The 22,188-nt window shown below is 46.1% G+C and overlaps 1 protein-coding gene across 3 annotated transcripts in view; it reads right to left on the bottom strand.

The window, feature by feature from the left end:
- The window catches only part of CELF3 (CUGBP Elav-like family member 3), a 176,418-nt gene that overhangs the window by 123,823 nt on the left and 30,407 nt on the right, over positions 1-22,188 (bottom strand). For all 3 annotated transcript variants that reach the window (XR_009556244.1, XM_060256140.1, XM_060256151.1), the window contains exon 2: positions 13-95. Coding sequence is in view for 2 of the 3 variants with exons in the window: in XM_060256140.1 (XP_060112123.1) it covers positions 13-95 (83 nt within the window). In the remaining variant the exon portion in view is untranslated. The remainder of the gene's footprint in view (positions 1-12; positions 96-22,188) is intronic.

Here is a 22,188-nt window from a genome sequence, read left to right as displayed (position 1 = left end):
TCGCACACTTACCCCTGGCAGTGTTTTCTGCTCATGAAGCGCACTTTGGGCTTTGAGGGCCGACTCTCGGGCGCAGTAGGTCAAGAAGGCGCATCCTGGAAGAGAAGAGGCAATGGGAGAATTAAATCATCGGGACTGACCGCTATGGCAATTCCAGTTTTTCCTGGGGCGTGAGTCTCTGGGCCAGGGGCTGTACAGAAAGAGAGAATCCCTGCCCATACACTTACAGTACGATAGGTCGATTTGAGTCCAGTTTCACCTTTGAGACCAAGCTGGGCGCTTTCGCACATGCTAAATCAGGGCGGGACGAACTTGTTTAATGTGAGAGCAGCATGGAATAAATGTCAGATGTTTGAGAGCCCCAAGACATGAACATCAGATATTTGAGAGAGGAAAGGAGGAAGGGAGGGAGGAAGGGAGGGAGGAAGGAAGAGAGGGTAGGAGGGAGGAAGAGAGGAAGGAAGGAAGAGAGGAAGGGAGGGAGGAAGAAAGGAAGGAAGGAAGGAAGAGAGGGAGGGAGGTAGGAAGAGAGGAAGGAAAGAAGGAAGAAAAGGAAGGAAGGGAGTGAGGAAGGAAGGAAGTAAGGAAGGAAGAGAGGGAGGGAGGTAGAGAGGAAGGAAGGGAGGAAGAAAGGAAGGAAGAGAGGGAGGGAGGAAGAGAGGGAGGGAGGAAGGGAGGAAGGAAGGAAGGGAGGGAGGGAGGGAGGGAGGGAGGAAGGAAGGAAGGAAGGAAGGAAGGAAGGAAGGAAGGAAGGAAGGAAGGAAGGAAGGAAGGAAGGAAGGAAGGAAGGAAGGAAGGAAGGAAGGAATCAGAGTTGGAAGGGACCCCCAGGGTCATCTAGTCCAACACTCTGCACAATGCAGGAACTTCACAAATACCTCCCCCTAAGTTCACAAGATCGGCATTGCTGTCAGATGGCCATTTAGCCTCTGCTTAAAAACCTCCAAAGAAGGTTTGGAGGACCACCACCTCCCGAGGAAGCCTGTTCCACTGAGGAACCGCTCTCACTGTCAAGAAGTTCTTCCTAATGTTGAGCCAGAAATGCTTCTGATTTAACTTCAACCCACTGATTCTGGTCCCACCTTCTGGGGTCACAGAAAACAGTTCCACACCATCCTCTATATGACAGACCTTCAAGTACTTGAAGATGGTGATCCTATCACCTCTCAGCCGCTGCCTCTCCAGGTGAAACATGCCCAGATTTTCAACCTTTCTTCATAAGACAGGAGGGAGGGAGGGAGGGAGGGAGGGAGGGAGGGAGGGAGGAAGGAAGGAAGGAAGGAAGGAAGGAAGGAAGGAAGGAAGGAAGGAAGGAAGGAAGGAAGGAAGGAAGGAAGGAAGGAATTCTCAGCCCCCTGAGCAAACTACGACCATTTTCGCACACAGCTTACCTCGCAGTCACAATCCTGTTCCCTCCGCAGCGTCTGTCGGATTTCCCACCATCTGCGCCGGAGTTACAGGAAGTGCCGCGGCTTTTGCGTAGCAAACGTAAACTGGGTTTTAGCGGTTTACGTTTGCTATGCAAAAGCCGCGGCACTTCCTGTAACTTGGGCGCAGATGGTGGGAAATCCGACCAGACGCTGCGGAGGAAACAGGATTGTGACTGCGAGGTGAGCTGTGTGCGAAAACGGTTTAGAACTCCCAGAATTCTCTGGAGCAGGCCATGCTAGTAAAACCAGCATAAAACAGGTTTATAACCTAAGTATGCTGGGCCTTAGAAGAAGATGAAGATATTGGATTTATATCCCGCCCTCCACTCCGAAGAGTCTCAGAGCGGCTCACAATCTCCTTTCCCTTCCTCCCCCACAACAGACACCCTGTGAGGTAGATGAAGATATTGGATTTATATCCCGCCCTCCACTCCGAAGAGTCTCAGAGCGGCTCACAATCTCCTTTCCCTTCCTCCCCCACAACAAACACCCTGTGAGGTAGATGAAGATATTGGATTTATATCCCGCCCTCCACTCCGAAGAGTCTCAGAGCGGCTCACAATCTCCTTTCCCTTCCTCCCCCACAACAAACACCCTGTGAGGTAGATGAAGATATTGGATTTCTATCCCGCCCTCCACTCCGAAGAGTCTCAGAGTGGCTCACAATCTCCTTTACCTTCCTCCCCCACAACAAACACCCTGTGAGGTGGGTGGGGCTGAGAGGACTCTCACAGCAGCTGCCCTTTCAAGGACAACCTCTGCCAGAGCTATGGCTGACCCATGGCCATGCCAGCAGGTGCAAGTGGAGGAGTGGGGAATCAAACCCGGTTCTCCCAGATAAAAGTCCGCACACTTAACCACTACACCAAACTGGCTCTCCACACCAAACTGGCTCCTTAAGTGACATCCTTAAAACAAATGAATTAACCATTTCTGGAATCCCATGCAAAGATAAAGCTCTGAGAAGAAATATGTAGTAGGTGAAGAATACAAACAAAACAAAGAGCTGGAAGCTTTGAGGGCAAGGAATTGGTCAGATATATCAGACATCTAACACTGCTGCCAGAAACAACAATTTCCCCATGCATGGTTGACGCCGAATCCTAAATTCATATTGGAAGGGACCTCCAGGGTCATCTAGTCCAACCCCCCTGCACAAGGCAGGAACTTTACAAATACCTTCCCCCCCCCCCCATACAAACATCCCCAGTGACCCCTGCTCCGTGCCCAGAAGACGGCCAATCCCTCCAGGGTCCCTGGCCAAACTGGCCTGGAGAAAAATTGTTGACTGACCCCCAAAGTGGCAATCAGCATCTCCCTGGACGTGTAAGAAAGGGCCACGAGAACCGAGCACTCTCAGTCAGTCAGTCAGTTTAATACGGCTCTAGGCCAATCAACAACAACAACACAACACATCGATAACAATGCAACAACAACACAACACCAAGCTAAAATATCACAAAACAATATAATAACTATGTACAACCATCAAAGTAGTAATAAAATTTTCTGCTATAGGCAATACTTAACTAAGGGCAACTTTCTTTCAAATACAAGCAGTGTTAAATTTCTTCCTGTCAAGGTCGGAAACATATAGGAACTCAGCAAGAGCCAGGGAAAGTTGATCACTCCCGTCCCCTAGGAGGAAGTGCAAGACTTGGGCCTGATTTAAAGATTCAGCTAACATTAAGTGGTTCCGCAGAAGTTTGTACCTTACCTCTGTATGGAAAAGACAGTTCAGAATAAGATGGGGAACAGTCTCAACCTCCTCCAGGCCGCACGGACAGATCCTGTCTTCTAGCGGAATCTTATGGAAACGGCCCCTCAGAACTGCTGTGTCCAGAATGTTCAAGCGTGCCAAGGACAGCATCCGCCTGATCTTAATTGGCTGTATCTTTCCTAGATACCTGGCACTTTTAAGATCACTTGTAAAGAGAACCGAGCACTGATGCAGCCCTTCCTGCCCCCCTTCTCATAATCTGCCTAAGTTCACAGAATCGGCATTGCTGTCGGATGGCCGTCTAGCCTCTGAAGGCAATGAGAAGAATATCTGGTCGGCTGCCCTCTCTAAGCCTCCAAATAATCTGCCTTCTGTCTCTCTCCTCTGCCCTCTTATGCCGAACCGTTCCAAACTGGGGGGGCGGGCAGGATTCTATGTTAATGAAATGCTCTTTAACAAACTGTCAGTATCAGAACTTCCATCCCGTGTTTAATGTGCACCCTTCTCCAGCCTGACCTATGCAAAGCTAGGGTTGCCAACTTCCAGGTAGGACCTGGGGATCCCCTGGGATTACAGGAAAGGAAAGGAAAGGTCCCCTGTGCAAGCACCAGTCGTTTACGACTCCGGGGTGACGTTGCTTTCACAACGTTTTCGCGGCAGACTTTTGACGGGGTTACAGCTGGTCTCCAAATAACAGAGACCAGTTCGCCTGGAGAAAATGGCTGGTTTGGAGGGTGGAGTCTATGGCATTGTACCCCATCATGGCTCCTGCTTTCCCAAACTCCGCCTTCCCCAAGCTCCACCCCCAAATCGCCAGGAATTTCACAACCCAGAGTTGGCAACTAATATGTGATACTGCTGGTTTGGAGGCATCCAGACAAGAGTGGTGTTATGTATTGAACTAGGGTTGCCAATCCCCAGGTGGGGGCAGGGGATCCCCCGGTTTGGAGACCCTCCCCCCATCTTCAGGGTCATCAGAAAGTGGGGGGGGGGGGAGGGAAATGTCTGCTGGGAACTCTGTTATTCCCTATGGAAATTTATTCCCATAGAAAATCATGGAGAATTGATCCGCGGGTATCTGGGGCTCTGGGGGGGCTGTTTTGGGGGGTAGAGGCACCAAATTTTCAGCATAGCATCCAGTGCCTCTCCCCAAAATACCCCCCCAAGTTTCAAAAGGTTTGGACCAGGCGGTCCAATTCTATGAGCCCCAAAAGAAGGTGCCCCTATCCTTCATTATTTCCTGTGGAAGGAAGAAATTGAAAAGGTGTGCCGTCCCTTTAAATGTGATGGCCAGAACTCCCTTTGGAGTTCAATGATGTTTGTCACAGCCTTGATCTTGGCTCCACCCCTAATGTCTCCTGGCTCCACCCCCAAAGTCTCCTGGCTCCACCCCCAAAGTCCCCAGATATTTCTTGAATTGGACTTGGCAACCCTATATTGAACATAAGGGACCAGGCTGCATGGCGACCGCTACAGAAGGCGACCCCCGAGTCCCCGAATGGAGCTCGCCTGTCGCCCCGCCTATCAAGATCTGTGGCGGGAAGTTTGACCGACCAGGATTGGCCTGGTCGGATGAGGGGGCTGTTCTGGGTAATGTATGTAAGCGGGGCCCGGCCCTGTGCTCCCTCTCTTGTAATGTGCTACTGAATAAACTATGTTGCCATCAAACCGTCTCGGTTCTCAGTACATTACAAGTGGAGTTCCGGAGCCTTAAACGATTCGTCGTTGATCGCTGTACGGCGACGGATTCTGTAACTGTCTGCCTGTTAATGCTCTCGTTGGCTCCCCAGCCCCCCCAAACTCTTTTTCTCCACCTAATAAATGTCTCTTGCAATATCGTTTCTCACCCAGCCTCGATCGACTTAGCATCTTCCACTGGCAACCCAAACGGAAAAGGCTAAAAATATATCTTGTCGATGTCGTTGCGAGAGACAGGGGCGCGAGAAACCAGCAAGAAGAAGTTTCACAAGAGAATCGTCGACGTTCATAAATAACAACCCAGCTGCCCGCCCAGCCCCCCCACTCCACTTTCACTCAACGCATAGAGGTCGTCTTGTAGAAGAAGAGGTGCCGGAGCTCATCCGCACAACACGTCTATCAGGCCTGGAAAAGCAAGCTGTGATGCAGAAGGAAGCAAGAGAGAGGGAGAATGAAGCAGAGGACAGGCAGTCACTCCGGAGCCCGATAGGAACCCTCCGGGGCCTGATTAGACCCCCCGGGCCGCATGTTTGACACCCCTGATGTAGAGGTTCCAGTGTGAGGGCCAGGCGAATAGATGGGACTGCACAGGTGTGGAGCTTTTCTTTGCAACAAAAATAGACGCTCCGACACTAAATAGCATTGATCTGGTGCACATTTACTCAGAAGTAATCCCCACTGAGTTCCACGGGCGCCCTTCCAAGATTGCAAGCTGAGATTCCAAAAAAGAATATCGCTCGTCATCGTTTGTTCCACCTTTCCCTGAACAGCCAGATAATGGCTGAGAAGAGTGAATCTCCTGTATATTGTTTAAAAGGGTCGCTTTGGTAACTGGCAAATAACCACCGATTGTTATAGCTAAAAATAATGCATGAAAATGGTGATTTTTTTTTTTAAAAAGGGGAAGATGACCCAATCAGGGGGAGATAATACCCTTGTTTTAATCTAAACGTGGGGAAGAAAAATGAACCAGGTGAAATCCAACTGGGAAAAGAAGGTATTGGATTTATATCCCGCCCTCCACTCCGAAGAGTCTCACAGTGGCTCACAATCTCCTTTCCCTTCCTCCCCCACAACAGACACCCTGTGAGGTAAATGAAGATATTGGATTTATATCCCGCCCTCCACTCCGAAGAGTCTCAGAGCGGCTCACAATCTCCTTTCCCTTCCTCCCCCACAACAGACACCCTGTGAGGTAGATGAAGATATTGGATTTATATCCCGCCCTCCACTCCAAAGAGTCTCAGAGCGGCTCACAATCTCCTTTCCCTTCCTCCCCCACAACAGACACCCTGTGAGGTAGATGAAGATATTGGATTTATATCCCGCCCTCCACTCCGAAGAGTCTCAGAGCGGCTCACAATCTCCTTTCCCTTCCTCCCCCACAACAGACACCCTGTGAGGTAAATGAAGATATTGGATTTATATCCCGCCCTCCACTCTGAAGAGTCTCAGGGCGGCTCACAATCTCCTTTCCCTTCCTCCCCCACAACAGACACCCTGTGAGGTAGATGAAGATATTGGATTTATATCCCGCCCTCCACTCCGAAGAGTCTCAGAGCGGCTCACAATCTCCTTTACCTTCCTCCCCCACAACAGACACCCTGTGAGGTAGATCAAGATATTGGATTTATATCCCGCCCTCCACTCCGAAGAGTCTCAGAGCGGCTCACAATCTCCTTTCCCTTCCTCCCCCACAACAGACACCCTGTGAGGTAGATGAAGATATTGGATTAACACGTGGAATTCATTGCCACAGGAGGTGGGGGCGGCTACAAGCATAGCCAGCTTCAAGAGGGGATTGGATCAACATATGGAGCTGAGGTCCATCAGTGGCATTTAGCCACAAGGTATTGTCGGAACTCTCTGTCTAGGGCAAGCGATACTCTGTGTTCCTTGTGCTTGGAAGGGGGCACAGTGGGAGGGCTTCTAGTGTCTTGGCCCCACTGGTGGACCTCCTGATGGCACCTGGTTTTTGGCCACTGTTTGACACAGAGTGTTGGACTGGATTGCCTGATCCAACATGGCTTCTTTTATGTTCTTATGAAATCTCCAGCCACCGCCTGAAGGCTGGCAACCCTACCTCAAACAGAGATGTCAGCTGCATTTAGGGAACTGAAAAACAAAATCCTGGTGGTCAGGTGGGCCAATGTAGGAAAAAGTGAACCTCAGCGGCTGTGGAAATATCTTTCTTAGTGCTAGCTCTTCATCCAAAAGCGGACAGCAAACGCAGGCGAGATGTTAAAACAAGAAGGGCGGGGAGGAAAGACAAGGGCCGTGCTGGTAATGGCAGAACCCCATTTGCCAGATGCGAGAGATGTGATTTAAGGCCCTCTTTGTACTTTAATTACAGGTTGTTGTGTCCAGAAGAAAAGCTCTTGGGTCGGAGCACAACGAAAGAGGAGGTGGCAAAAGTGCATCTGTGGGCATGAGCCAGGAGAGAGCTCAAGGGATTTATTTCCTTTATTTCTCTCTTGACTTCCACCACAATGGGGACTCAAAATGGCTTACGACTCAGGGGTGTCAAACATGTGGCCCGGGGGGCGAATTAGGCCCCCGGAAGGCTTCTATCAGGCCCTCAAGCAATTGGCTGTCCTCTGCTTCCTTCTCCCTCTCTCTTCCTTCCTTCCTTCCTTCCGCATCACAGCTTGCTTTGCCAGGCTTGCTCAATCACACAGCAGAGCTACACAGCAAAGCCTCTGTTTTCTCCGTTGGCTGATGTTCCTCCCTTGGGGAGGAAGGGGGGAGGGAGAGCTTGCTTTGCCAGGCTCTCTGGTTTAAACAATTTTATTAATAACATATGGTAACAATGTCTGTTTATATCATTACTATCCCTAACCCAAATGAAATTTTCCAATCCCCCCTCCCTCCGTTACGAGACTCCCGCCGAAGTTATATACTTGAGTTCACTTATAATGGTACCCTGGCATCACAGCTTGATTTGCCAGGCTCTCTCAATCACACAGCAGAGCTACTGAGCCAAGCCTCTCTTCCTTCTATTGGCTGAGGATCCTCCCTTTCCTGGTCCACTGGGGAAGGAAGGAAAGAGCCAGCGCTTCCTTTGCCCAGTTCCCTGGATTGCACAGGAAAGCGACAAAGAAAGCACGTAACAAGCCTAATTGAACTCCAAAGAAGTTCTGGCCATCACATTTAAAGGGATCACATGCCTTCCCTACACTGGAAATAATGAAGGATAGGGGTGCCTTCTTTGGGGGCTCATAGAATTGGATCCCCTGGTCCAATCTTTTTGAAACTTGGAGGGTGTTTTGAGGAGAGGCACCAGATGCTATGCTGCAAATGTGGTGCCTCTACCTCAAAAAAGAGCCCCCGAGCCCCAGATAGCCACAGATCAATTCTTCTTTACACCCTATGGGAATCGGTCGTCATATGGAATAATGGAGTGCCCAGCAGACATTTCCCTCCCTTCCTCCTCGCTTTCTGATGACCCTGAAGCAGACGGAGGGCCTCCAAACCAGGGGATCCCTTGCCCTCACCGAGAGATTGGCAGCCCAAGGAGATCCCCAGGCCCCACCTGGAGGTTGGCAACCCTAGATGCAGTGGCAGTGAAAAGTGGCAGCCGCCTTAAGGTTGTCGAGGCGAGTTGCTTAACCTCTGCGATCTGAAGAGATTGGCCCAACCTGGGCTGCCAGAATCGGGGTGAGAGATGAACAGAGGTGGTTAGCCGTTGCCTTCCTCTGCATAGCAACCTTGGTGTTCCTCGGTGGTCTCCCGTCCCCATAAAACACACTGAAAATGTCAAGACAGTGTGCGATTGCAGTAAAAAAGGCCAACGCCATGCTGGGAATTATTAGGAAGGGAACTGAAAACAAATCAGTCAGTATCTTAATGCCCCTGTATAAATCCATGGTGCGGTCTCATTTGGAGTACTGTCTGCAATTCTGGTCACCGCACCTCGAAAAGGATATTATAGCATTGGGAAAAGTGCAGAAAAGGGCAACTAGAATGATTAAAGGGTTGGAACACTTTCCCTATGAAGAAAGGTTAAAACGCTTGGGGCTCTTTAGCTTGGAGAAACGTCGACTGCGGGGTGACATGATAGAGGTTTACAAGATAATGCACGGGATGGAGAAAGTAGAGAAAGAAGTCCTTTTCTCCCTTTCTCACGATACAAGAACTCGTGGGCATTCGATGAAATTGCTGAGCAGTCGGGTTAGAACGGATAAAAGGAAGTCCTTTTTCCCCCAAAGGGTGATTAACATGTGGAATTCACTGCCACAGGAGGTGGCGGCAGCAAGAAGCATAGGCAGCTTCAAGAGGGGATTGGATAAGCATATGGAGCACAGGTGCATCAAGGGTTATTAGCCACAGGATATTGATGGAACTCTCTGTCTGGGGCAGTGATGCTCTCTGTATACTTGGTGCTGGGGGGTAGGGAGGGTAAAGTGGAAGGGCTTCTAGCCCCATTTGTGAACCTCCTTGAAGGTGGCTATGCTTGTGGCCGCCACCACCTCCTGTGGCAGTGAATTCCACATGTTAATCACCCTTTGGGTGAAGAAGGGCTTCCTTTTATCCGTTCTAACCCGACTGCTCAGCCATTTCATGGAGTGTCCACGAGTTCTCGTATTGTGAGAAAGGGAGAAAAGGACTTCTTTCTCTACCTTCTCCACCTTGCTCCCGCATGGCTTTCTCTACCCTCCTCTCCTCCCGCATGGCTTTCTCCTCTCACCCTTCCCCCCCCCCCCGCCAACCCTTTTTCAAAAATTCATGAGCAAAATATGTTCCTTTTCTTCCAAGCCGGAGCGCCGAGTCTATATTTAGCCCCCCCTGCCAGTGAGCCTGTCGCAGGAAGCAACCAGGCGGAAAAGCAAAGCCGTCGCACTCCGGCGGGCCTGTCTTATGGTGCCACGTCGCCCAAGCAAACCAGCTGCCAAGAGTCTTCCTCCCGAGAGGCAGAGGGAAGGCCGGCAGCGGCTTCACCCTCGCAAGGAGGTGCTCGGCTGGTCTCCTAGGGCGAGCAAGTATTGCCTGCAGGTAACCGGGCAGCAAAGAGTTTATTGGTTTTTTTTTTTTTTTTAAAACGCCCCCTATTTATTCATTTTTGTCGCGCATTTGTTCCATCAGGAGACTCAACGTGACATGTACGAGTCAGGTTCCTTACTCTAGGGCAGGCGTGGCCAGACTTGCTTAACGTAAGAGCCACATAGAATAAATGTCAGATGTTCGAGAGCCACAAGACATGAACATCAGATGTTTGAGAGCCATAAGACAGGGAGGGAGGGAGGAAAGAAGGAAAATAGATGAAGAGGGGGAGGGAGGGAAAGATAGAAAGAAAGCAATTTTAACTTTAAATGCATTCTCCAAGCCGTTACATAAGAACATAAGAGAAGCCATGTTGGATCAGGCCAACAGCCCATCCAGTCCAACACTCTGTGTCACACAGTGGCAATTTTTTTTTATATATACACACACACTGTGGCTAATAGCCACTGATGGACCTGTGCTCCATATTTTTATCTAAACCCCTCTTGAAGGTGGCTATGCTTGTGGCCGCCACCACCTCCTGTGGCAGCGAATTCCACATGCTAATCACCTTTTGGGTGAAGAAGTACTTCCTTTTATCCATTTTAACCTGTCTGCTCAGCAATTTCATCAAATGCCACGAGTTCTTGTATTGTGAGAAAGGGAGAAAAGTACTTCTTTCTCTACTTTCTCCATCCCATGCATTATCTTGTCAACCTCTTATCATGTCACCCCGCAGTCGACGTTTCTCCAAGCTAAAGAGCCCCAAGCGTTTCAACCTTTCTTCATAGGGAAAGTGCTCCAGCCCTTTAATCATTCTAGTTGCCCTTTTCTGGACTTTCTCCAATGCTATAATATCCTTTTTGAGGTGCGGCGACCAGAACTGCACACAGTACTCCAAATGAGACCGCACCATCGATTTATACAGGGGCATTATGATACTGGCTGATTTGTTTTCACTTCCCTTCCTAATAATTCCCAGCATGGCGTTGGCCTTTTTTATTGCAACCGCACACTGTCTTGACATTTTCAGTGAGTTATCTACCACGACCCCAAGATCTCTCTCTTGATCAGTCTCTGCCAGTTCACAACCCATCAACTTGTATTTGTAGCTGGGATTCTTGGCCCCAATGTGCATTACTTTGCACTTGGCCACATTGAACCACATCTGCCACGTTGACGCCCACTCACCCAGCCTCAACAGATCCCTTTGGAGTGCCTCACAATCCTCTCTGGTTCTCACCACCCTGAACAGTTTAGTGTTGGCTGGCTTGGTTGGAGAAGTGATTTAAGGAGATAAATGCCTTCTCCAAGCTGGCTGACAGGGTGGTGGTGGCTTTGAAAGAGGTGCCGGGGATCGAACCTGGGACCTTCTGCAGGCCAAGCAGATGCTCTAGAAAAGCTATGGGGGCGGGGGGTGGGGTGGGAATTACTGCTGAATTTCAGATGGGAGAAACACGTAAACGATTAGGTTGTAAGAACATAAGAGAAGCCCTGTTGGATCAGGCCAATGGCCCATCTAGTCTAACACTCTGTGCCACATCGTGACCAAAAAACTCAGGTGCCATCAGGAGGTCCACCAGTGGGACCACAAATAGCCTTCTCTCTGAATGATTCTGAATGGAAGGAGAAACATGTCCTCATTGCAAAGTTAGGGCAAGTGAGGGTAAGTGAAGCCAAAAATAGCCTTCTCTCTGAATGGTTCTGAGTGAGAGGAGAAACTTGTCCTCATTGCACAGTTAGGACTAGTGAAGGTAAGTGAAGCCACATTGGATCAGGCCAGTGGCCCATCCAGTCCAACACTCTGTGCCACACAGTGGCCAAAAAACCAGGCGCCATCAGGAGGTCCGTCAGTGCGGCCACAAACAGCCTTATCTCTGAATTATTCTGAGTGGAAGGAGAAACGCATCCTCATTGCGCAGTTAGGGCAAGTGAGGGTAAGTGAAGCCAAAAATAGCCTTCTCTCTGAATGGTTCTGAGAGGAGAAACTTGTCCTCATTGTATAGTTAGGGCAAGTGAGGGTAAGTGAAGCCAAAAGTAGCCTTCTTTCTGAATAGTCCTGAGTGGAAGGAGAAACATGTCCTCATTGCAGTTAGGGCAAGTGAAGGTAAGCGAAGCCATGTTGGATCAGGCCAACGACCCAACCAGTCCAACACTCTTTGCCACACAGTGGCTAAAAAACCAGGCGCCATCAGGAGGTCCATCAGTGGGGCCACAAACAGCCTTCTCTCTGAATGATTCTGAGTGGAAGGAGAAACCTGTCCTCATTGTACAGTTAGGGCAAGGGAGCGTAAGTGAAGCCAAATGTAGCCTTCTTTCTGAATGGTTCTGAGTGAGAGGAGAAACACGTCCTCATTGCACAGTTAGGGCAAGTGAGGGTAAGTGAAGCCAAAAATAGCCTTCTCTCTAAATAAGAACATAAGAGAAGCCATGTTAGATCAGGCCAATGGCCCATCCAGTCCAACATTCTGTGTCACACAGCGGCCATACACACACACACTGTGGCTAATAGCCACTGATGGACCTCTGCTCCATATTTTTATCTAACCTCCTCTTGAAGGTGGCTATGCTTGTGGCCGCCGCCACCTCCTGTGGCAGTGAATTCCACATGTTAATCACCCTTTGGGTGAAGAAGTACTTCCTTTTATCCGTTTTAACCTTTGGTTCTGAGTGAGAGGAGAAACTTGTCCTCATTGTACAGTTAGGGCAAGTGAGGGTAAGTGAAGCCAAAAATAGCCTTCTCTCTCAATGGTTCTGAGTGAGAGGAGAAACACGTCCTCATTGTACAGTTAGGGCAACCGAGGGTAAGTGAAGCCAAAAGTAGCCTTCTTTCTGAATGGTCCTGAGTGGAAGGCGCCATCAGGAGGTCCACCAGTGGGGCCCGGATACTAGAAGCCCCCCCGCTCAAGCAACAAGAATACAGGGCATCGCTGCCTCAGAGAGTTCCAACAAGAGAAAGGGCTCTTAGTACTGTGAAAGAGTTGCCATTGCAGTGGGTAAGGGAGACCACCCCCCCACAAAAAAAACCTCTGCATGACTTGCTGTTCTGCATCTGTCTTCTCCAAGAACAGGTGTAAACGGCGCGCCACTGAATCACAGAATGAGCCAATCCCAACCAATGCAGAGGTGAGCGCTGGCCTACGCACATGCACAGCAGAGGTGGATAATTGGTATAAGGAGAGGTAGAAGCGGTGACTCATGAGCCAACACAGCTGTCTGCCTCCTTTGCAGATGACTTTTTGGGGCTGAAAGTGAGTTGATCTATTCGTTCCTTGCAGGGCGCTGTGGCCATGACTGTCCCTGGCGTTTCAAATGTTGGCTTACGGCAGGGGTGTCCAACGTGCGGCACGGGGGCCGAATCAGGCCCCCGGAGGGCTGCCATCAGGCCCCCGCGCAACTGGCTGTCCTCTGCTTCCTTCTCCCTCTCTCTTGCTTCCTTCTGCATCACAGCTTGCTTTGCCAGGCTTGCTCAATCGCGCAGCAGAGGTACAGAGGAAAACCTCTATTTTCTCCATTGGCTGAGCCCCCCCCCCCAGTCCCCTGGGGAAGGAAAGAAAGAGCCAGAACTTCCTTTGCCCAGTTCCCTGGATCCCATGGGAGAAACGCAAAGAAAGCATCCTTAAGACCAATGAGTGCTAATGTTTACAGGCCACCTTAAGTCCGATATAGAGAAAACAGGATTGGCCTGCCTGGCCGAACTGTTGTACCCTTTTTGGAGGGAACTCTGCAAGGGACTTCATATGCTCCCCAAAGTGCACAGTACAAGCATTACCCAGGGGTTGCTAACCTTCAGTTGGTCTGGCGATCTCCCAGGATTACCAGAGATCAGTTCTCCTGGAGAAAATAGCTGCTTCGGAGGGTGGACTCTAGGGCACTGCGGCCCACTGTGGTCTCTCCCCTCCACAAACTCTGGCTTTCTTAGGCTCCACCATGAAATCTCCAGGAATTTCACAATGCAGTGTTGGCATACCCGTTACCACCACACGGCCCTCTAGATCAGGGGTGTCAAACATGCAGTGCAAGGGCCGAATCAGGCCCTCAGAAGGCTCCTATCAGGCCCCCAAGCGACTGGCTGTCAACTGCTTCCTTCTACCTATATCTTGCTTCTTACTGCTCAATTGCACAGGAGCTACAAAGCAAAACCTCTGTTTTCTCCATTGGCTGAGGCTCCTCCCTTGGAGAGGAAGGGGGGAGGAGGGAGAGCTTTGCCAGGCTCTCTCAGTTGCGCACCAGAGCTACTGAGCCAAGCCTCTCTTCCTTCTATTGGCTGAGGCTCCTTCCCCCTCCAGTCCCCTGGGGAAGGAAGGAAAGTGCCAGAGCTTCCTTTGCCCAGTTCCCTGGATCCCATGAGAGAAATACAACGAAAGCATCTTTAAGACCAATGAGTGCTCACATTTTAAGCAAGGCCTGGCTGACATAGCTTGGCCCAACCTGATATGGCCTGGCCCAACAAGGTCTCATTTGTGCCAGATTTGGCCCTCATAACAAATTAGTTTGACACCCCTGCTCTAGAATTGAAGTCAATACATGATATGATGATGATGCTATTGATGCTATTGGATTTATATCCCACCCTCCACTCTGAATCTCAGAGTCTCAGAGCAGCTCACAATCTCCTTTATCTTCTTCCCCCACAACAGAAACCCTGTGAGGTAGGTGGAGCTGAGAGAGCTCTCCCAGAAGCTATCCTTTCAAGGACAACTCTGAAAGAGCTATAGCTGACCCAAGGCCATTGCAGCAGCTGCAAGTGGAGGAGTAGGGAATCAAACCCGGTTCTTCCAGATAAGAGTCCGCGCACTTCACCACTACACAAAACTGGCAAAAGATGTGAATCGCCTCTTCATGTATCCCCTGCTTGACCTCCAAGTGCTAATCTTGCCGTTCATGGGGTGGATCTACAGTTGTCAACTCCAGGTTGGGAAATACCTGGAGATTTTTGGGGGGTGGAGCCTGGAGAGGGCGGGGTTTGACTGGAGAAGGGATCTCAACAGAGCATATAGAGGCCACCCTCTGAAGCGGCCATTTTCTCGAGGGGAACTGATCTCTCTAGCTGGAGATCAGTTCTCACCTTGGGAGATCTTCAGGCTCCACCTGGATTTTGGCAACCCTAGATGGAACTTAGGCCAGGGATGCCAACTCCAGGTTGGGAAATACCTGGAAATTTTGGGAGGGATGAAACTTGATGGGTTAAAACAATTTTAAAACAATTTTATTTGGTAACATATGGTAACAAATTATATTTCTTGCATCATTAATAACTTCTTTTATCTATCCCATATATTACTTTCTACCCATCCCTCCCCCTGTTACTTGACCCCCGCCGGTGTTATTTACTTAAAGTACTAATGTTTAAAGGTACCCTTAACTAATAAAAACAAAAAATAATATTCTTTTTTCTAAGACTTAATCGTTATCAAAAATTGTCCAATGTCCTTTTATTTTCTACTCTTTTTCATGTAGAAAGCTTCATAGAGTTCTTCCACAAATATTCCCAAGTTTCCATCTGTATTTCTTTATTTACATTAATTGCCCACTTAATCATTTGAGATTTCACTACTTCATCTTCCGTAGACCATTTTAAAACTAATTTATATAATTTTGAAATTAATTTTTCGTTGTCTCCAAGCAGAACTTTTTCCATTTCTGTTTGTTCTTTTCTTATTCCTTCAGTTTTAATGTCATTCTCCACCAAGCTCTTTATTTGTTGCATTTGAAACCAATCATATTTATTATTCAGCTCTTCAGCAGTCTTCAATTCTATTTTGCCAATTTGTATTTTTAATAGTTGATTATATGACAACCACTTTTCTTCACCCGTCTCAGCGGTTATTTTTATCACTTCAGCTGGCACTATCCATAACGGTTTTCTCTCATCTCCATATTTCTTATAATTCATCCATGTATTTAGCAAGCTGTTTCTTATATAATGGTGAGAGAAAAAGCCGTCTATCTTTCCCCCCCCATAATACATATAAGCGTGCCAGCCAAATTTATTTCCATGACCTTCCAACGCTAAGAGTTTTTTGTTTAACAACATTATCCATTCTTTTATCCATACTAAGCAAACTGCTTCATGATATAATTTTAACTCTGGTAAATTGAAATCTGCCTCTCTCTTTTGCATCTGTTAAAATTTTCATTTTAATTCTTGGTTTCTTCCCTGCCCACACAAACTTATTTATTTGCATATTTTTACATAGAAGTTTTGATTTTTCTTTATTAATACAAAGTCCCACCAAATCCCCATATTCTTGTATTTTGGCTAACAACAAAGGTGTGACTTGTATGGGGTTTTCATTTATAAACATTATATCATCTGCAAATGCTCTGTATTTGTAAGTAAATCCTTTTGCTTTTAATCCTTCTATTTTTTTATCTTCTTGAATTTGCATCAGTAATATTTCAAGAGTCATTATAAACAACAGTGGGAAAAGTGGACAACCTTGTCTTGTACCTTTAGTGATTATCATGTCTTCTGTAAGATCAGCATTTATACATCTCCTCACCATCCCTGGGCCTATGGAAGTCCGTCTCAAGGCGACTAGAGACAGGGCTTTCTCTACAATGGCTCCAACATGGTGGAACCAGCTACCGGAAGAGGTGAGGGCCCTGCGGGATCTTACTCAGTTCCGCAGGGCCTGTAAAACAACCCTCTTCCGGTTAGCCTACGCCTGACTGGATAAATGTAGCCTGCTAGACTGCTGTGTTTTATACTGTGTAGTTTTAATGTTATAATGTTATAGTTTTTAGGTTTTTGAATGCTTAACTTTTAAATGTAATAACTTTGCTTCTGTTTTATTGTTTTATCGTTTTGTCGTTGTTGTGAGCTGCCCTGAGCCATTCTGTGGGAAGGGCGGGATATAAATTACGGAATAAATAAAATAAATAAATAAATAAAATAGCCTTGCACGTTGTTCAGTATATATTGCTTTTATCATTCTTATAAAGCTTTCTCCCAGCTTCATTTTCTCCATTACTGCAAACATAAAATCCCAATTTAAATTGTCAAATGCTTTCTCTGCGTCCGCAAAGAATAATGCTACTTCCTTTTCTGGATGTCTTTCATAATATTCTACAATATTTACAACAGTTCTGATATTGTCTCTTATTTGCCTTTTGGGAAGAAACCCTGCTTGATCTTCCTTTGTAAAATTTATCAAATATTGTTTAAACCGTTCTGCCAAGATTCTTGTATATATTTTATAGTCATTATTTAATAATGAAATTGGTCTATAATTTTTTACGTTCGTAACATCTCTATCTTCCTTTGGAATCAACGAAATAACTTCCTTCCACGTGTTTGGTATTTTCCCTTTTGTTCTTATCATATTAATCAATTTCTGAAGTTTCGAGATTAACTCCTCTTTGAGGGGTTTAAAAAATTTAGCTGTTTATCCATCTGGCCCAGGTGCTTTTCCATTTTCCATTGCATTAATTGCTGCTTCAATTTCTATTTTTTCAATTGGATCGTTCAAAACTTTTTGCATATTTTCTGCTAAGGGTGCTATTTTTATCTTTTGTAAGTACTCATCCATCTTTCCTTTCCTTATTTTAACACCCTTAAATAACTTGGCATAATACTTAAATAATTCCCTTTTTATTCCTTCTTGATCTACCACCTCTCTTCCATCCACCACAATTTTATTAATAATTTTACTTTCTCTCTTTTTCTTCAATTGCCAGGCCAAATATTTTCCAGGTTTGTTTGCTCCCTCGAAAGATTTCTGCTGCAATCTTTTCAGATTCCATTCCAGTTCTTTATTTAACAAATGTCTCATTTGCGTTTGTAATATTGTAATCTCCCTTATAATTTTCTTTTTCCCTGGCCTTTTTCTCAGTTCCCCTTCTTTTTTCTTTATTTCATTTTTAATGTCCAACATCTGTTTTTCTTTTGCACTCTTATTTTTGTTATTCAATGTAATCAATATTCCTCTCATTACTGCTTTATAAGCATCCCAGACCGTCTGAAACTCTATATCCTCTTTATTGTTTATTTGGAAGAAAGCTTTAGTTTCATTTTCTAGAGATGTCACTATTTCTTTATTCTGTAGTAAATCTTCATTAAATCTCCATCTTCTCAACTTCTTAGACAATTTTGTAATCCACATTATTGGGTTATGGTCAGCCCCAATTTTAGGTAAAATCTCTATTTTCTTATTTATTTATTTATTTTATTTATTCTATGACTTATATCCCACCCTTCCCATAAAATGGCTCTTTGTTATAAGGCCTAAGGCTTTAGTGCCCCACAACATGTCAATTCTAGAAAAAGTTTTATGTCTTGCTGAAAAAAAGGTATAGTCCCGCACTTCAGGATTAAATTTCCTCCATATATTCTCCAAATTTTCTTGTTTGACCAATTCAAAAAAAGACTTTGGCAATTTTCCTTCCTTATTTTTTTTACCTCCAGACCTATCCAGTGTGTTCTTAATTGTTCCATTAAAGTCCCCCATTAGCAAAACTAGGTCATAAGTCAGTTCATCAAATTGTATAATGTCTTTTTAAAAAAGCATTCTTTGCACCGTTTGGTGCATACAGTCCCAATAACAACTCTTTTTTTTTGCATTTAATATTATTTCTACCGCTACAAATCTTCCATCTTTATCTTTAAACACTAATTTCAGCTCCAATTCTTGTTTGTTTAATATAGAAAATATCTCCCCTTTTTTTCTGTTCAGCCAATGAATAAAATTCTAGTCCCAGTTGTTTATTCCATAAAAATTTGTAATCCTTTTGTTTGATATGCACTTGTAAACAAACAATATTACAATTTTGCTTTTTAAGCCAACGTTGCCTTTCTTTTTTGTGGTGAATTTAGTCCATTTACATTCCAAGATAATAATTTGTAATCCATCATGGTGCAAATTCTTTATGTTCTTCATAAAACCTACGCAGTTCCTGTGTGCTTGTAATTGTAATCCTTTTTCCTTGCAGCTCAAAGCTCAGACCTTCAGGTATTATCCATCTATACTTCATTTCATTGTCACGTAGTTTTTCTGTCAATTTTTTGTATGCTTTTCTGTTATTTATCATTTGTCTTGGCAATTCTTTCATGATTCTTACTCTGCTGCCTCCCACTATCAATGTCTTTTCAAAATTTTTATTCAAGATTTCCCCCACCATTTCTTTGTCATATATTTTATAACCACATCTCTTGGTAGATTATTTTTCTGGGCATATAGTGAGTTCACTCTACACATATAGTCATACATGCTTCTAGTTCCTTCAGGATCTTCCTCCCAAAATTCTGCAATTATTCTTATTATATATCCTTTCAAATCAGTCTCTTCATCCTCAGGTACTCCTCTCAGACGTACCTGGGTTTCCATCAATTTGCAGTCATGAATTGCCACCTTTTCTTGCATTTTTAGCAAGGTGGAATCATGTACTTTCACTCTCTCTTCCACCTCTTGCACTTTCTTTGATGTTACCTCAGTCTCATTTCTGAGCTCTTCTATATCTTTCCTTAGCTCTTCAATGTCTTTTCTAATTTCTTTTTTAGAAGCAGTTATTATGTCTCTCACCCCTTTCATCATCCTGGCTTCTAATTGCTCTTGCATTTTCTCCATTGAGGCAGTCCTTGCATGGGTTAACTTATGCTCTGACATTTAAAAAAACACCGACAATTTTGACCTCTCCAAATTAAATTTAAACTATCAGGTTTGATAGAATAAGGCTTGCCCTTTTCAATAAGCCTAATTTCGCCGTCCTCAGAGCCTCCTGGGCTCAGATATTAATTTTTGAAGTTTTTATTTCTTTCAAAATGGCGGTCGCGACTTTCTGCTTCCTTTTAAAAAAAAACTTCCTTCAAAAGGCTTCCAAAATAATTATCAGCGATAATGTCCAATAGTATTTACCTTATAATTGTCACCACTGTCAGCTTCACCAATTTTTAATGTCCCAAACACTTTAAAAACTTTGTTTAAATTTTGACCTCCTAGCAATGGCCGCAGATGTTTTTCTGATATTATAGTCCTAGAGTAGGCTAGCTGCTTCAATGATTTCCCTTTTCCATCCAACACTTCCTGCTTTTCTTGCCACCAAATCCCGTTTTCACTGGTAAAAAGATCTCACGATGTTTGACGTATTTCCTGTGTTGACTGTGAGAGCTGCAAATCTGTGATGATGGGGCTTTTTCACCAAAACCGCAAGTAGACAAAACAATAAATTCCTTTCCACTTTTTAGCACTGTCCTTTAAATTTACAAAATTCAAATTTTGCCCATTCTCCCTTTCTTCTTCCAAGCTTTCTGAATCTCCATTTCCCACCTTCTATTTTATTTTGTTTAACTTTAAATAGTCCCGGAATGAAGATAGTCATCAGTACCTTTTTCTGCAGTTATCCAGATCCAACACTGGTCTTGTATAGCTTTAGATGTTTAGCAGTCTCAAAGAAGGTTAGGATCCTGTCGAGCTTATGTCAAATAAATGACTCTGGAAACTTCTGCAGATGATGAATATTCAACTCGTCTCCGGAGACCCCTCAAAGGAGCCCCCCCCCCGGGACTTCCTTTTAGCCAAGGTAAATCTCCTCAGAGTTTCCTGTGCATATCTTGGACTGATCTCTGACTGAGAAAAGTAGGCAGTAGGCATTAAATTGCCCTCCACTATCCCGAACAGAAGCCCCAGCCTGCACCCCTTCTGAGAAGCAATTCAGCTCGGCATTTTCCAACCCCGGAATTGGGCGGGGGGGGGGGGATGAAACTTGATAATCGGGTTTGGGCAGGAACATAAGAACACAAGGCCATATTGGATCAGGCCAATGGCTCATCTAGTCCAACACTCTGTATCACACAGTGGCCAAAAAGGAATCTCAGCAGAGTACAATGTCCTAGAGTCCACCCTCCAAATCAGCCATTGTCTCCAGGAGAGGTGATCTCTGTCAGCTGGAGATTGGTTGTGGATTCTGGGAGATCTGGCAACCCTACACCCCCATTCCCCTGAACCATGTCATAAGAACATAAGAGAAGCCATGTTGGATCAGGCCAGTCCAACACTCTGTGTCACATAAGAATATGAGAGAAGCCATGTTGGATCAGGCCAATGGCCCATCCAGTCCAACACACTGTGCCACACAGTGGCCAAAAACAAGTGCCATCAAGAGATTCACCAGCGGGGCTAAAAGCCCTCCCACTGTGCCCCCCCCCCCGCCAAGCACCAAGAATACAGAGCATCACTGCCCCAGACAGAGAGTTCCAACAATAAGCTATGGCTAACAGCCACTGATGGATCTCTGCTCTATATTTATATCCAATCCCCTCTTGAAGCTGTCTATGCTTGTAGCCATCACCACCTCCTGTGGCAGTGAATTCAGGAGCCTTGAAGAAGACGACAAAGCATTGGATATATATCCCACCCTCCACTCTGAATCTCAGAGTCTAAGAGTGGCTCACAATCTCCTTCACGTTCCTCCTCCACAACACACCCTGTGAGGTAGGTGGGGCTGAGAAAGCTCTCACAGCAGCTGCTCTTTCAAGGACAACCTCTGCCAGAGCTATGGCTGACCCAAGGTCATTCAGATTCGAGCCCACCACTCTTAACCACACTGGCTCTCACAGCATTCCTGACCAACATTTGTCCAGCAACTGCTTTAAAAAAGGGGGAGCTCCCCAACTCCCTTGATAGCCATTCCCACTGTTGAACAACTCTTACGGTATAAAAGTTTTTCCTAATAGCCAGCCGGAACCTTCTCACCCTTAATCTAAACCCATTCTTGAGAGTCCTCTCCTCTTCTGCCAACAGGAACAGCTTCTTGTCCTCCTCTAAGCGACAGCCCCTCAGATACTAATAGACAGCAATCCTGTCCCTCCTCCACCGTCCTTTTCTCCAGGCTGAACCTTTCCAAGTCCCTCAGCCTTTCCTCACAGGGCTTCTAAGCGGCAGCCCCTCAGCTACTTCTAGAGAGCCATCCTGCCCCCCCTCAACCTCCTCTTCTCCAGGCTGAACCTTCCCAAGACCCAATAGATGTTGTTTACCTTGACTTCCAGAAAGCTTTTGATAAAGTTCCTCATCAAAGGCTCCTTAGAAAGCTTGAGAGTCATGGAGTAAAAGGACAGGTCCTCTTGTGGATCAAAAACTGGCTGAGTAATAGGAAGCAGAGAGTGAGTATAAATGGTCAGTCCCCGCAGGGCTCGGTACTGGGTCCCATGCTCTTTAACTTGTTTATAAATGATTTAGAGTTGGGAGTGAGCAGTGAAGTGGCCAAGTTTGCGGATGACACTAAATTGTTCAGGGTGGTGAGAACCAGAGAGGATTGTGAGGAACTCCAAAGGGATCTGTTGAGGCTGGGTGAGTGGGCGTCAACGTGGCAGATGCGGTTCAATGTGGCCAAGTGCAAAGTAATGCACATTGGGGCCAAGAA

The sequence above is a fragment of the Heteronotia binoei genome, chromosome 1, assembly GCF_032191835.1.
Source record: "Heteronotia binoei isolate CCM8104 ecotype False Entrance Well chromosome 1, APGP_CSIRO_Hbin_v1, whole genome shotgun sequence".
Classification (NCBI taxonomy): Eukaryota; Metazoa; Chordata; class Lepidosauria; order Squamata; family Gekkonidae; genus Heteronotia; species Heteronotia binoei.
This window is presented reverse-complemented; position numbering and strand designations above follow the sequence as displayed.